This window comes from Grampus griseus (genome assembly GCF_964374135.1).
Source record: "Grampus griseus genome assembly, chromosome: 6".
Taxonomy (NCBI): domain Eukaryota; kingdom Metazoa; phylum Chordata; class Mammalia; order Artiodactyla; family Delphinidae; genus Grampus; species Grampus griseus.
In genome coordinates this window covers 32,912,608-32,927,627 of record NC_139000.1, presented here as the reverse complement: position 1 = coordinate 32,927,627, position 15,020 = coordinate 32,912,608, and the positions used below count along the sequence as shown (strand labels likewise).

At 44.9% G+C, this 15,020-nt stretch overlaps 1 protein-coding gene across 1 annotated transcript in view; it reads left to right on the top strand.

Moving 5' to 3' along the window:
- Positions 1–324: 324 nt before the first annotated feature.
- The window catches only part of GALNT12 (polypeptide N-acetylgalactosaminyltransferase 12), a gene marked incomplete at its 5' end in the record, with an annotated part of 38,888 nt that continues 24,192 nt past the window's right edge, over positions 325–15,020 (top strand). Inside the window, 2 exons of the mRNA XM_082656979.1 lie at positions 325–689; positions 14,308–14,477. Of these exons, the coding sequence (XP_082513105.1) occupies positions 325–689; positions 14,308–14,477 (535 nt within the window). The remainder of the gene's footprint in view (positions 690–14,307; positions 14,478–15,020) is intronic.

The following is a 15,020-nucleotide window of genomic DNA, read 5'->3' as shown; positions in this document are numbered from 1 at the left end:
GGCAGTGAAATTCATAGCGCCCTGCACAGCGCATTCGGCCAACATTTACGGAGCGCTTACGACTTGCCAGGCGCTGAGCTGAGGGTTTTACGGCCGTTACCTTTTTAATAAAGCACACAGCCCACCAAGAAGGTGCACGGCTCAGCGAGCCCTCCTGAGGACCCTGTAAAAGTTCGCCCCTTCGGCAGGCAGGAGGGGCGGGAAGGGGGCGGGGCGCAGGTGGGGCGGGCCGGGGGCGGGGCGGCGCGCCGGTTCCGGGATCCGGGTCGCTGGCTGCGCCAACGCCTCGGGGCGCGCCGGGCGCTGGCCGCAGCTGGCGGGCGCATGTTGGGGCGCGCGGCGTGGAGGCGCTGCCCGCGAGGGCTTCGGCGCGGCCGGGAGGCGCTGCTGGTACTGCTGGCGTTGCTGGCCCTGGCCGGGCTGGGCTCGGTGCTGCGGGCGCGGCGCGGGGCCGGGACGGCCGAGCCAGGACTCCCACGCACCCCGCGCTCTGGGCGGCGAGACCCGGTTCTGCCGCGGCCGCCGGTGCGGGAGGACGCTCTGGGCGCGCGAGGCGAGGCAGTGCGGCTGCAGCTGCAGGGCGAAGAGCTGCGGCTGCAGGAGGAGAGCGTGCGGCTGCACCAGATCAACATCTACCTCAGCGACCGCATCTCGCTGCACCGCCGCCTGCCCGAGCGCTGGAACCCTCTGTGAGTCCCCAGGTGGCGGGAGAAGCACCGCCCTCGGAGTCCCCGGGCCTCAGTTTCTGCAGCTGTGAAGTGGCAAGGTGGAACCGGGGTCTCGAAAGACCTGGGGATCTCGCGTCTTATTGAGTCACTCGGAAGTGGGCAGTGAAAGTGTTCATACTGCGGGGTGGGGGAGAAAGTTTTAAAAAATGAACATAGAAAAATCTCAGAAATTGACAAATCTGCAGACAGGTTTCAGATGAGACCCTTTGGGTGCCCTTCCTGGGTCCAAAGGCACCCCCAGTCCAGTTACGCCTGTAACGTCCTGCTTTGGCGAAGCTAAGGACCTGTGGGGTTCGAGACAGGCTTCATTCACTTACCTGTGTGCACCTGTGTGCACCAGGGCCCATGAATCAACCAGGAGGGGAGGGCCCGCCTGGCAGGTGAGATGAAAGGTGCCTGGAAGGGCAAGTCGGAAGTCGCAAGCCTCCTTGCCCTCTCTCTGGTACTCCTGACCTTTAAGTGGAGGAAGTCAGGAAGGAGCGGCTGCTGGGAAGGGCTCCTTCTGGCTGTGGTCCAGCAGAGCTGACTCCTGTGGGTAACACAGTCCTGGAACCTGTGTGGTCAGAGGCCTAATTCCTATAGGAGCTGCTGTCTGGAGGGGTTGTACCCACTGCTTAGGTAAGAAGGGAACAAGCTGGCAGGTGGAGGATGGCCCTCCTGACCTTCTATTTCCTTTCCTCTTTTGGTAGGGATCTTCCAGGTCCCTGCTGGAGCCCCCTCCTTAAAGACTTTGAGGGAAAGAGGGCTCAGAGAGGGGGTTCTGGAGCCAAGTGGGCAACCTCCTGTATCTACCAGGCATCTGCCACTCCTCCCTGCTCCTTGTCCCTCCTGCTTTACAGGTGTGGAAATTGGCCCAGAGAGGTCAGGTGACTCACCCAAGGCCCCACAGCTGGAAAGTGGTGGAACTGGCCTTGGGGGACTGTGACCCTCCTGGCCCCCATGGTACTGTGCTGATTTCAGGATTTTAGGCAACTGCTCTGTGCGTCCTTGGTCAGAGAGAGCATGAATGTCTGCAGGAGGAGGCCCCACCTCTGCCCTCACTGGCAAAGTTTGAATGGATTTGCACCTCACTGTCTCTGCTGTTTTTCAGGATCTGCTCATGCCTAGCCTATGCTTTTACCTTAGGCACTTTTACTGTTTATCTTTTTGAGTCGAGCTTTGTTTGTTGGGGTTGGTGGTAGTTCCTCCTCTTCAGCCAAATGGCTGAATATATGTTTATCTCCTTGAAACACGAAGGGTGCTCACTGAGGCAAGGTCTAGGGGAAGCTTTCAGGTCAGAATCAGGGTTCAGACCCAGCTCATGTGAAATAAAATCGTGGCTCTTTTGCTCATCAGCTCTGTGATGTTGGGCAACTTATCTAGCCTCTCTGAGCCTCAATTTCCCTGTCGGCAAAATAGGGGATGAGTAGAAATAACACAACCTAGGAGTTAATAAAACACCTAACACCTGGGAACACACTGTGTACTCAGTTCTTATTAGTTTTTCCTGCCTTCCCTATTGCCAACAATACACTCAGGAGGTTGCTTTTAAGAGTCGTCCAGGGATTGGTCATAAAGTTTTTCTTTTCCAGGTTCCAACTTCCTCTGTTGTCCCAGGTTGTGAAGTCTCTTTGAAACATTGTGGATGACCTGTGGGGCGTATGGTGTTCCATCTCCATGGTGACACAGCTGCTCTGTGTCCTATCAGGATTTGCTTATAGATCCTGCTATTGCAATGACCCTGGGAAGTTAATCCAAACCCAGCGTGATAAGGAGTGTGAATGCCTCCTGTCTTTAATTCCTGCAGCAAGGCCTATTGGGTCATTCTTGCCTAGAGAGAAAGGTGAGCTCCATCTGTGTCGGTCTCAGCCCAGCCAGGCCTTGAGGTATAACTTAGATGTAGCCAGTAGTGTCAAGGCCTTTCACGAAGACTCACTTTTATTATAGTTCATACGGGTGTGAGGACCTAATAAGGTGTTGAGATTTAGCCTGAGAAACCAGAATGGCAGATTATGAGTTCACAGTCGGGGTCCTGGGTGAGGGGGAGGGTTAGAACTAATTAATAAGCAGAGGTGTGGTTAGGATCCTTGAATGTCATAGGAGGGAAGTTCCTGAGGGAGCATCCAATCTAACCAGAGAGGAAAAGCCATGCCCCCAAGGTAACACACAGATCTGGGGCAGAGCTGATCTAGAACCCAGATCTTTTATTCCATCCTCCCTTTTGATATGGAAGCAATTATTTATCTGTTAATTTTAATTATAAGAGCAATACATGTTCACTCTAGAAAAGTTTGCATATACAGAGAAGCAAAAAAAAAAGAAAAAGAAAAATCATCCATAAACCTACCATCCTGGGAAGAACCACTATTAACATTTTGCTGTGTATCCTTCTAGACTTTTCCAGGTATAGAAATAGATTCTGAAAAATATACACACGGGTAAGTGGGTGAGAACATATTCAGGCATGAGTATGTACAAAGGCCCACACACGTTTTTAACCAAAGTCTTTGCACTACAGGGGATCAGTGTGTTATCATAGGCAAGGGACTGTTTGGCTTGGTTCTTCTGGCATCTGCAAGTCTTGGTAGCTAATAGAGACACTTCGAAGTATTGGCTCTAATTCTTCAAGACTTGGTGTAGACCCTGGCCCTTCTGTGAGGCTAATAATTCACATGCCAGTAGATTAGTGCATCGCTTTTTTTCTATTAGTTACGGCACTGAATCGAGGAGGAAAAGGAGGAGGGAGGAGGATGACAAGGAATTCTTGCATGGTAGTGTAGTAAGTATAGGGTTTGCAAAACTCTTTCACAAATACCGTCTCATTTGAGCCTAGTGAGGAGAGGGAACTTTCGCTGTGAGATGGCAGCAGGCCAAAGTGGGGAGCCAGATAGCTGGGTTTGTGGCCTTGGGGAACTTTGAAAAATTATGTGAGGGATCTTCCCCAGAATGGTTAAATAGAGTTTTGGTGGGTAGGGCCTAGGCTGAGGCTGATGTGCAGCTAGTGTTGAAAACTACTGGCTTAGAGCCTTTGGATTTCTCGCTCCAAAGATTAAGGGTGGGTGCTTTTGAGGCTGTGGGAGAATACCAGAATTAGACAAAGTGGGGACTGATAACAGGTCAAATGCAGATGAAACTCGTGGTGACATCACAGTCAGTTACAAGGTGTGTCACAAGTGATGATGGGTAATCATGTACCAATACTTACATGAAGTTTTAGTTTTCATAGATAAGGGAAGCCTTGAGATAATCCTATACTGTTATTCTCATTTGCATTCTGACCTCTTTAGCAGGAGAGAAAGGTGGAGTGACAGCGCCCTTGGGGCTCTGCATTTCCACCGCACATGTATGGGGTTGCCACGCATGTGAACATCAGCTGTTCTCTGCCACTGCCAAGGAGTTGTGAACCGCTGGTTAGAAAAGTGTGTAAATAATACACACAGGTGTTTGCATTTCCTGAACGCTTGCTCTGGTTTTAGCCGTATTAGTGCTATAGTTGCAGAGTGTGTATCCGAGTTTAAGGACTAGGACTTGGGTGCTAGGATGGCAAAGAGTCTCAAAATAGCTCTAAATAGGTAATTCAGCAAAAGAAAGTGTTTGTGTCTTGCTGGGGTTGGCAGGAGGGAGTTGGTTAAGATTTCTCTTTTTGCAGAGAGGTAGCCTGCTTGTCTGTTCTCTTAACATTACCTTTGGAGAAACATCACACATGATGTGGAGATTAGACTGATGTTTCTTTGCTTCCCCGACAAGGTTGTAAACTGAGGCTATTTTATTAGTTTTTCCTAGACCCATCTCGTGGTTGTCAGAGTGGCGTCCTTTCTTTGAATCAGTACCTTAAGTCTACAGAACAGAACATGTTCCTTTTGGTTAGAGTTTTCATGATACCTTCTCCCATCCTTTTATTTTCACTTCTTCTGTGACTTAGCTTTTAGGCATGTCTCTAATTAGCATGTTGCTGGATTTTGTGTTATCATTAAAAAAAAATCCTGACTCACAGTCTTTGACTTTAACTAGATAGTTATGTCCATTTATACTTACTGTGCTTACTGATACTTTAGTGTTTGATTATGCCATCTTACTTATGCTTTCTATTTGTTATGCTTTTTCTATGTTTTTTCCCTTTTTTCCATACTGCTTTTTGAACCCATAGAACCTTCTGGTTCCATTTTTCTCTCTCTATTAATTTGGCAGTTATCTATTTCCAAGCTTTAGTGGTAAATTTGAAAGTATATATTTAACTGAAAAAAGTCTAAAGTTAATCGATAACTATGGATCCTAGAATGCTTTAACATTGATCACCTTCTTTCCCAATTTGTATGTCATTTTACTCCACTATTTTAATTCTGTCTTGCTTTTTAAACCAACACATTAGACATTTTTAAAAATGCAGTATTCGTTTACATTTATCCACATGTTTACCATTTTCTCTTCCCATCATTCTTTCCTGAATGGTCATCTTTGGATCTCAGAGATCTTTCTGGGATTCTTTTCTTCTTCCTGAAAGATATCATGTATTTCTTGCTGTAGACAAGGTTATTGTTGTAAACACTCAGTTTTATTTATCTGAAAATGTTTTTATTTTGCTCTTGTTCTCAAAAAATAGTTTGGTTGGGTATATAATTCCAGGTTGATAGTTTGGCATTTGAAGATAGTATTCCACTGTCCCCTGGCTTGCTCTTTGCTGTGAGATGTCTATACTGAGTTAAATTTGTCTGTCATTCTTGTTTCTTTGTCATTCAGTTGAGGTCCTCTTTTATTTATTTAAGCATAGTCAGCATACTTATTTTATGCTCTGTCTGATACCTCTAATATCCAGGTTCATAGATTTCCTTGTTGTTCCTGTGCTCTGAGGACTTCTTTTACTTTTTTGTAAGCTGATCCATGCATTTAAAAGATTTTTTAAAAGTATTTTATCAAGAATTTTTTGGGTGTCCTTTACCAAGAGGTGTTCCCAGATATTTTAAATCTTTCATACTGCCTTGAGTGGAAGTCCTATATTCACTTTAAAAAAAGACTTATTTTCTCTATTAGTTAGGGTTCTTTGGTTGAAAGTGACTGAAAACTCAATGCAAACTGACTTAAATATAAAAGAAAATATATTGACTTCTATGACAGAACAGTCTGAGATTAGAACTGGGTTCAGATTATTCTGGGCCCTGAATACAGGGACTCAACTGATTTCATCAGGAAAATGTTGATTGGTCAGGCCAGGGGCATGTGACCTTCCCAGAGGGGTGTGTATATGTGCATATGTATACACAAGTGTGTGCACACACATTGTATGTATGCGTGTGTGTGTGTGTGTGTGTGTGTGTGTGTGTGTGTGTGTGTGTCCAGCCTTGCACAAACCATACAGCTTGAGAGTGCAGGAGGCATGGTTCCTGAAAGAGCAAAGTGCAGTAAGATGAAGAAAGGAGAAGGCATTCTGGGCCAATAAAACACACCTATGTATATTATGACCTCCCTGGCCTGTTCTCCAAAGGATATGAATTTTCATTTTTTTAAAGATGTTTATGTGATAACCTAAATATAATATAAAAGAAGACCTGGAAGTATTTGCCGCACCCATTCATTCACATCCATAAAATACATAGACATATATTGTACTGGTGGAGGTTATGGTAGTCCGCACCCAGTAGGGTTGTTTTGAAGGCTAAAGGGAATAATGCATGTAGAATGCTTAGCACGCTGCCTATCATGTAGTAGGCACTCAACAAATGTTACTATTATTACTAGGTATTACTAGGTATTTTCTGCAAAGCATGCAGAAAATACAGAGGAAAACACAGTTCAGCCCCTGCCCTTACAAAGCACATGGATTATACCAGAAAGTTAAGGAAAGGATGGCTTACTATGATTTAGCAGTGAATTTGGTTCTGAGCTCTCTTTTATCTCCTATGCAGAAGTGGAACCCTGAGTGATGCATAGCTGCCCTTGCCTAATGGAAGGATGCACAGCTTTTTATCACCCAGGAAAAGGGGAAAGTGTTTTTCCTGGATGCAAATTTAGAGATATTCAGGAAGGATATATTGAACTTCATGAAGGAGAATGCTTTTAAAGGATGTTTTATCTTCTTTTTTTCTTCAATTGAAGTATAGTTGATTTACAATGCTGTGTTACTTTCTAGTGTACATCAAAGTGATTTAGTTATATATATATATGTATGCTTTTCCATTTTGGTTTATTACAGGATATTGAATATAGTTCCCTGTGCTATACAGTAGGGCTTTGTTGTTTATCTATTTTATTTATAGTAGTTTATATCTGCTAATCCCAAACTCCTAATTTATCCTTCCCTCACCCGTTTTTCCCTTTGGTAACCATAAGTTTTTTATCTATGTCTGTGAGTCTGTTTCTGTTTTGTAAATAAGTTCACTTGTGTCATATTTTAGATTCCACATATAAATGATATTATATGGTATTTGTCTTTCTCTTTCTAACTCACTTCACTTGGTATGGTAATCTCTAGGTCCACCCATGTTGCTGCAAATGGCATTATCTTACGCTTTTTTATGTCGCTGTAGTATTCCATTATATGTGTGTGTGTGTGTGTGTGTGTATACCACATCTTCTTTATCCATTCATCTGTCGATGGACATTTAGGTTGCTTCCATGTCTTGGCTATTGTAAAGCGATATTTTAAAGAACAAAGGAGAAAATATACTACGCCAACAACAAAAAAAGGAGAGGGCAGAATGTTAAATATTACTCAGTGAAGACATTTGCTATGGCAAGCTAAAGAAATATGATTCAGCATTTTAAAAATCTTTCTTGTGATTATAAAAATGATGCATGTTCATTATATAACGATTTTTTTTAAATAAATTTATTTATTTTTGGCTGAGTTGGGTCTTTGTTGCTGCACGTGGGCTTTCTCTAGTTGTGGCGAGCAGGGCTACTCTTCGTTGTGGTGTATGGGCTTCCCATTGCAGTGGCTTTTCTTGTTGCAGAGCATGGCTCTAGGCGCATGGGCTTCAGTAGTTGTGGCTCGCGGGCTCTAGAGCACAGCTTCAGTAGCTGTGGCGCACAGGCTTGGTTGCTCCGTGGCATGTGGGATCTTCCCGGACCAGGGATCGAACCCCTGTCCCCTGCATTGGCAGGCGGATTCTTAACCACTGCGCCACCAGGGGAGCCCTATAGAACAATTTTAGAATGCAGAAAAATATAAAGAATTAAATAAGAATCAGTGATAATCCCACTGCTCAGAGATCACCATTGTTAACATTCTTGGCATATTTCTTTCTATTGTTTACTGTTTATGTGTGAGTGCATGCACACACACTTTGTTGTTCGAAGAACTGACATGATGCTGTTTATAGATCTGTACCCTGCTTTTCTGATTAAACGTCAGAGAGTGGCCATCCTTTTTTTATTGCTAAATATTCTCTGAAAACATGGCTTTGGATGGCCATGTAGCATTTCTTCATGCAACCGTGAATGTTTATCCTCCGACATTTAAATTGTTTACAGAATTTCACTATTATAAATAATGTTACAAAGAAAAATTTTTACGACAAGCCTCCTTCAGGGTATCTCTGATTATTCACTTGGGTGAGAAATTCTTAGATGTATTGATATGAGATGAATGAGAAGAGGAACATTTTAAAGCTCTGAGTGTAGGGAATTCCCTGGGGGGCCAGTGGTTAGGACTCCAAGCGCTCACTGCTGAGGGCCCTGGTTGGGGAACTAAGATCCCATATGCAGCGCAGCGTGGCCAAAAATAAAAAATGTTTAATAATAATAAAAAAAGAAAGCTCTGAGTGTATATTGCTAAATTGGTATCTTGTAATCTCAGAGCACACAAATAGCCCACCTGGACATTTGAGAACAGTGCCCTTGAACTTCTGGATTTTGCACAGCAGTGAAAACACATAAACAAAAACACTGAGGAGGGGCTGACATACAGTCCGAACTCTATTTGGTCAAACAGAGCTTGTCTTGTTCTCCTATTTACTCCCATCATGAGAAGAAATAAATTTTAATCCAAAACAGTAAGGATGTGATTTCAAACTAAAGGACAGTTCGTTTAAATTGAATAAATTTCATGTTTGAAAACCTCATTGTCCTTATTTCTACTCATTTCTCTTTGGACTGGTGCATATGTGAAACTAAATTTTAGCTTTACCTTATTTTTAAAGATAAAAAAATCTTAATTTTAGTTTCACAAAAACACATTTTTTTTTCATGTAGTATAAGCAGTTCTTTCTGATGCTTCTAGTGGGCTGTGGTGGCTTTTCTATGCACCCTGTCTAGTACTCAGAGAATATTAAATCCAGACATAGTTATTAATATTCTTATACATATATGTGTGTGTTTTCTTTTTGCTCTAACATATATTTGGAGGAAGGCAACTGTTTTTTGTTTTTGTTTTCATCAACATTTTTTTAATTAAAACAATTTTTGTCTCTGACTTTTTATTCTTTTATTTTGTTCTATTTTATTTTTAAAATTTATTCAGATTTTTATACAAAATTTAAAGGTTACTTTACATTTAGATTGATTACAAAATGTTAGCTATATTTCCCATATTGTACAATACATCCTTGAGCTTATCTTACGTCCAATAATTTGCACCCCCCCACCACTGATAACCACTGGTTTGTTCTCTGTATCTGTGAGTCTGCTTCTTTTTTGTTATATTCACTAGTTTGTTGTATTTTTTTAGACTCCACATATAAGTGATGTCATATAGTATTTGTCTTTCTCTGTCTGACTTATTTTATTTCACTTAGCATAATGCCCTCCAAGTCCATCCACATTGCTGCAAATAGCAAAATTTTGTTCTTTTTTATGGCTGAGTAGTATTCCATTGTATATATCTGCCACATCTTTTTTTTTTTTTCTTTTGCGGCACGCGGGCCTCTCACTGTTGTGGCCTCTCCTGTTGCAGAGCACAGGCTCTGAACACGCAGGCTCAGCGGCCATGGCTCACGGGCCCAGCCGCTCCGCAGCATGTGGGATCTTCCCGGACCGGGGCACGAATCTGTGTCCCCTGCATCGGCAGGCAGGCTCTCAACCACTGCGCCACCGGGGAAACCCTCTGCCACATCTTCTTATCCATTTGTCTGTTGATGGACACTTAGGTTGCTTCCATATCTTGGCAGTTGTAAATAATGGTGTTGTGAATATTTGGGGTGCATGTATCTTCAAATTAGTGTTTTTGGGTTTTTTCAGACATATACCCAGGAGTGGAATTCCTGGGTCATACGGTAGTTCTGTTTTTCAAGGAATGTCCGTACTGTTTTCCACAGTCTGCACCAACTTACATTCCCACCAACAGTGTACAAGTGTTCTTTTTCCTCCACATCCTCAGAGGGCAGCTGTTTTGGTAGAAGTGGGAATGAGTGAGAAAGGAGAGGGCCTTGGACAGGGCCACTAAGATTGAGATACGTATAGGTCAGAATTGGCTTGGTGTTTGGGTACACCCTTTGCAACATTAAAAATTTTCTTTTCTTCTTTTTGTATTAAACTTTTAATTTTGAAAAATTCAAACCTAGAGAAAATTTGCTAGAATAGCCAAAATCCTCTATATCCTTCACCTAGACCCACTCATTATTTTGCCACATTTACTTAATTTTTCTCTTTCTATATGTATCCTATAATATTATACACATTTGAGAATAAGTTACAGAGATAATAATCTTTTATCCTTTGTTACTTCTGTGTGTATTTTCTAAAAACAAGGACATTCTCTCATGATACCATGAAGGTAGTTATCAAATTCAGGAAATGTATACAATATCAGATGTTTCCAACTGTCCCAACTTCTAGAGCAACTTTTTTCTTCCTTACCCGGTATCTAATTGAGAATCAAGTAGGACATTTAGTTGTCCTGCCTCTTTAGTCTCCTTTAGTCTGAAATGGTTCCTCAGACTCTCATTGTGTTTTAGGACAGTCACGTTTTTTAAAAGAGTACAGGCCTGTTGGTTTATAAAATGTCAATTCAGGCCTGTCTGATAGTTTCCTTGCGATTTATTTCAGCGCATGTGTGACCATAAAACTTAATGACTTAAAACAGCAATAAACGTTTATTATTTCGCATAATTTCTGTGGGTCAAGGATTTGTGAGTGCGTTATCTGAGTGGTCTGGCTTGGGAGTCTCTCATGAGATTGTAGTTAAAATGCTACCTGGGTTTTTTGTCATCTCAAGGTTTGATTGGGACTGTTGAGGCTGGAGGATCTGCTTTTAGGATGGCCCATCATATGCTGGAAAGTCTGTCTGGGCTGTCCTGGCTGTCAGAAGCCTCAGTTCCTCTCCACATAGATCTCTTCATGGGACACTTGAGTGTCCTCACTACACAGTGGCTGGCTTTCCCCAGATTGGATGGTCCATGGGAGGGAACAAAGAGGAACCTTCGGTGTCTTATGACCTGGTCTTAGAAGCCACATACTTTTACTCCTGCTGCATTCTGTTCATGTGTGGTGGTTTTAAAATATACCTACAAATTCTTTGATAGTCTTCCCTTTAAAAGAAGGAGCCTAATTCTCCTCCCCTTGAGTATGGGCTGGACTCCCCTCTGTGGAGCACAGCGCTAAGTAATCACTTCCGTGATTCAGAAGACCAGCGTGTCCAAGAATTCAGGTCCTGCTGGCTAAGGCTGATGGGAATGCCTTATCGCTTCAGGGCACCAGCGTGGTCATGCCTCCAGCCTACAGATGAAGCAGGCATGAGAATGTAAAGGGGGCTGAGAAGAGCCAGCCCCTCTCAGAGACTCTCAGATAAGCCTATTCATGTGGCAAGGCCACCCCAGTGATGGCAGAGCCTGGGCTGCTGCCTGGGTAGCCTCAGAGCCCTCTACAGAAACTGTCCTGGCGCTTAGGAAAAGGGACCTGGAGCTACTTAGAAGACCCTGAGAGGGATGAGAGGAGAAATTTCCTGTTTCTTGGTAGGAGGGAGGGCTGGTTGAGGAGAGGGGATGTAGGGATCTTTGTTTAGATTCTGATGGCCCACCTGAGCCTCCCGCAGGGTCAAAGGCACGAGCCAGAACCCTGTGACAAGATCGCACAGGGACACAAGGAGTTCAGCCAAGTACATACACACTTGCAGGCACTCTGAGAACTGTCCAGGCTACCCCGCCTCTCAGCCTTGTCTTTAAAATAGGAACAGTGAATGCTAACGTAGGAAGAGGTTTTGAGAGTGAAATAAAGTGCTACATTTCATCAATTCTAAGGCATTTTTTCTTTCTTTTTTTTTTGGCCACGTGGTGCAGCTTGTGGGATCTTAGTTCCCTGACCAGAGATTGAACCTGGGCCCTCAGCAGTGAAAGTGCAGAGTCCTAACCACTGGACCACCAGGGAATTCCCTCTAAGGCAGGGGTCCCCAAACCCCGGGCCTGTTAGGAACCGGGCCGCACAGCAGGAGGTGAGCGGCAGGGGAGCGAGCGGTGCTTCATCTGCTGCTCCCCATTGCTTGCATTACCGCCTGAACCATCTCCACCCCCCACCCCCTATCCGTGGAAGAATTGTCTTCCACGAAACCGGTCCCTGGTGCCAAAAAGGTTGGGTACCGCTGCTCTAAGCCACTTTAAAAAAAATATTTAAACATTTCTGAAATTAGGATGTCTCTTAAAATCAGAGCATTCTGCAGTTATGATTGGTAGCATTTGTCTTTCTTATTGGTTCATAAGAGAATGGTGTGTCTTCCAACCATTGGAAGACACACCATTAATTTTGATGAAAGCTTATAGACTGGAGATGTGATAGCACTAAGGAATTGCTAACTTTTAAAGTGTTACAATGATATTGTGTTCATTATGAAAAGAATCTTTATCCCTTAGATATATATATTGAAATATTTATGGATGCTGTGGTATGCTGGGTTTTGCTTAAAATTAGTCTGGGATGGGGGTAGTGGGTGAAGACAAAGATGAATCAAGACCATGTGTTAAGGACTACTGAAGTTAGGTGAAAGGGTCACAGGACTTTCTTATACTGTTCTCTCTACTTTTTGCATGTTTGAAAATTTTCATAATAAAATAAAAGGAGAAAAAAAGAAATAAGTTGTGTACACAAAAGGCTTTTCCTCTGCTTTTTGTGGGACTGGGTCCCTCATTATTCAGGCCTCATCCTAAATGTCACCTCCTGGAGGGGCCCTCCCTGATTACCTGTTCTGTGGTTGCCTCCATTCCCCCTTCCTACTCCCCTCTGTAGTTGCTCTCTCTTTCATCCCCCTCCTTTTCTTCATAGCACCCTAACTTTCTGAAATTATTGATATGTTTACTTATTTGATTATTGTCCCCCTGATTGTAAGCTCTGGGAAGCAGGGGCTTTGCCTATGTGCCTGGCACATAGTAGGCGATGAGGAAATGATCGGTGACTGACTGATACAGGTCCCACTGCTACAGTGCCTGGCACGTGGTAGATAGTCAATAGATGTTGGTTTCACCCCTCACCCTGCTTGGTTCTCCATCTCTTCGATCTTGCACTTAGCTTATCTGTAAGACCTTCCCTTTCTGCCTCCGGAGGCTGGCCAGGCCTCAACATTTATCTTCTTCTCAAATTTCCACCCCATCCCTTGGTCTGGCCTTTAGCCAGGCCAGCCTTCAAACCCTGGTCCTTCTGGTGTCCCTTGTGGGTTTCTGTTCCTCCCCTATCTTGCTGTCAGCCATGTCCTGATTTCCAGGCACTGCCTACTCCCTGGGATGACACTGGGAGTTTGTCATCCATTACTCTGAGGAGAGAATTCTGTGTCAACCTGGAACCTTCTGTGCAAAGTAACAGAAAACCCTACCAAAGAAAGAGGGAGCTAAATGGTTCTTATCACTGCCAGCCAAGCCCTAACCCCAGAGAGATGGGTGGGCTCAGCGCCCTCCTCACCACAAGACTGCCTCAGAATGGAACGGGAGGGTGGGTGGTGGCAGTGGTATGGGGGCTGGGGGGTAGTCAGTGTTCTCTACAGAGCCCTTCCTGGAATGTTCACACATCCTAGCCATGGTTCCAGTTTATGCATTCAGTGCATCACCTTTGAAAGCATAGCCCCTGCTGGGATGCAGAGTAGGAAAGGTGCTGGGAGAAGGTAGGGGGAGACTCAAGTGGTGGTGAGTTCTGGAGCACGGAGAGTGACACCTGCTGAAACGGAGACGTGGGCAAGGTGCTGTAGGAGCAAGGAGGGGCGAGCACCTGCCCCACACAGGTGTCCCCAGACTTTTCCAGAGAAGGCGGGGTGAGTTCTTGAAAGAGGACAGAGAGTGTGCCAAGCAGGAAAGGGAGGAAAGGGCGCAGTCTGAGCAAAGGCCTCAGTGGGATTGGAAAGGCGTGGACAGATGGGAGAGCTGTTGGGCGGGGAAAAGTGACAGTCCCCCTCCCTTCTGATTCTGCTGAGTTTGCATGTTGCACAAATCTGAAAATTGCTTTAAAGCTTAAAAACAGCATCTGCAGTTCAAGCTCGTTAAGTATTTGAAACCTTTTTAAAGAATCTGCTGGGTCTCCTAATGGAACACGGGGGACTCTGGAACATCCCAGCAGCTATTTGCCATTCCCCAGGGGGAGGCCCCAGGACCGTGACCTACGTCCCTTTCATCACTCCATCCCCAGCACCAGCCTGGGCCTGGTACATACAGTCAACAGTGGGGTCTTGATTCCTGAAGTTGTGTTGTGTTCGCAGGTGCAAAGAGAAGAAATACAATTATGATCAATTGCCCACGACATCTGTCATCATAACATTTTATAATGAAGCCTGGTCAACTCTCCTTCGGACAGTTTACAGTGTCCTCGAGACATCCCCAGACACCCTGCTAGAAGAAGTTATCCTTGTAGATGACTACAGCGATCGAGGTGAGCCCCTGACGTGGGCTCTTGGAAGAGCCTGCCCTTCTGTGGCTGTGCCTCGGAAGCGAGAGTGTGACGTGGGACATATAGAACAGGCCTGGAAGGACAGGCTTCCTGCACCCCTGTGTGGCTGGCCACTCCCCTCAGGGAGTTCAGAGCCAGGTGGGGGGAGGCAGATGTGATGGCAGAGGGCTCTACCACACGGTGCTACGGGACTCACCCCACCTGGGTGCTCAGGAGGGGATGGTTGACCTTAATCTTGAAGGCTGGGTTTGCAGACAGCAAAGGTGGAGGGAGGCGTTTCAAGTGGAGGGCACAGAATATGGAAAGGCTTAGAGGTGCAGTGCTGTGTGGACTGTGTAGGATCTGCAAGTAGTTCAGGAAGGATGGAGGGCCGGCTGCTGCAGTGAGTAGCAAGAGATGAACGGGGGTGGGTGGGGGGAGAGGGCTCAGGCCTTCGACCCGAGGCTGAGGAGTTGGGGCTTTGTCCTGAGGGCAGGGAGAGCCAAGGCAGAATTTCAAGCAGGAGACCAGTTTTGCTCTTTGGGG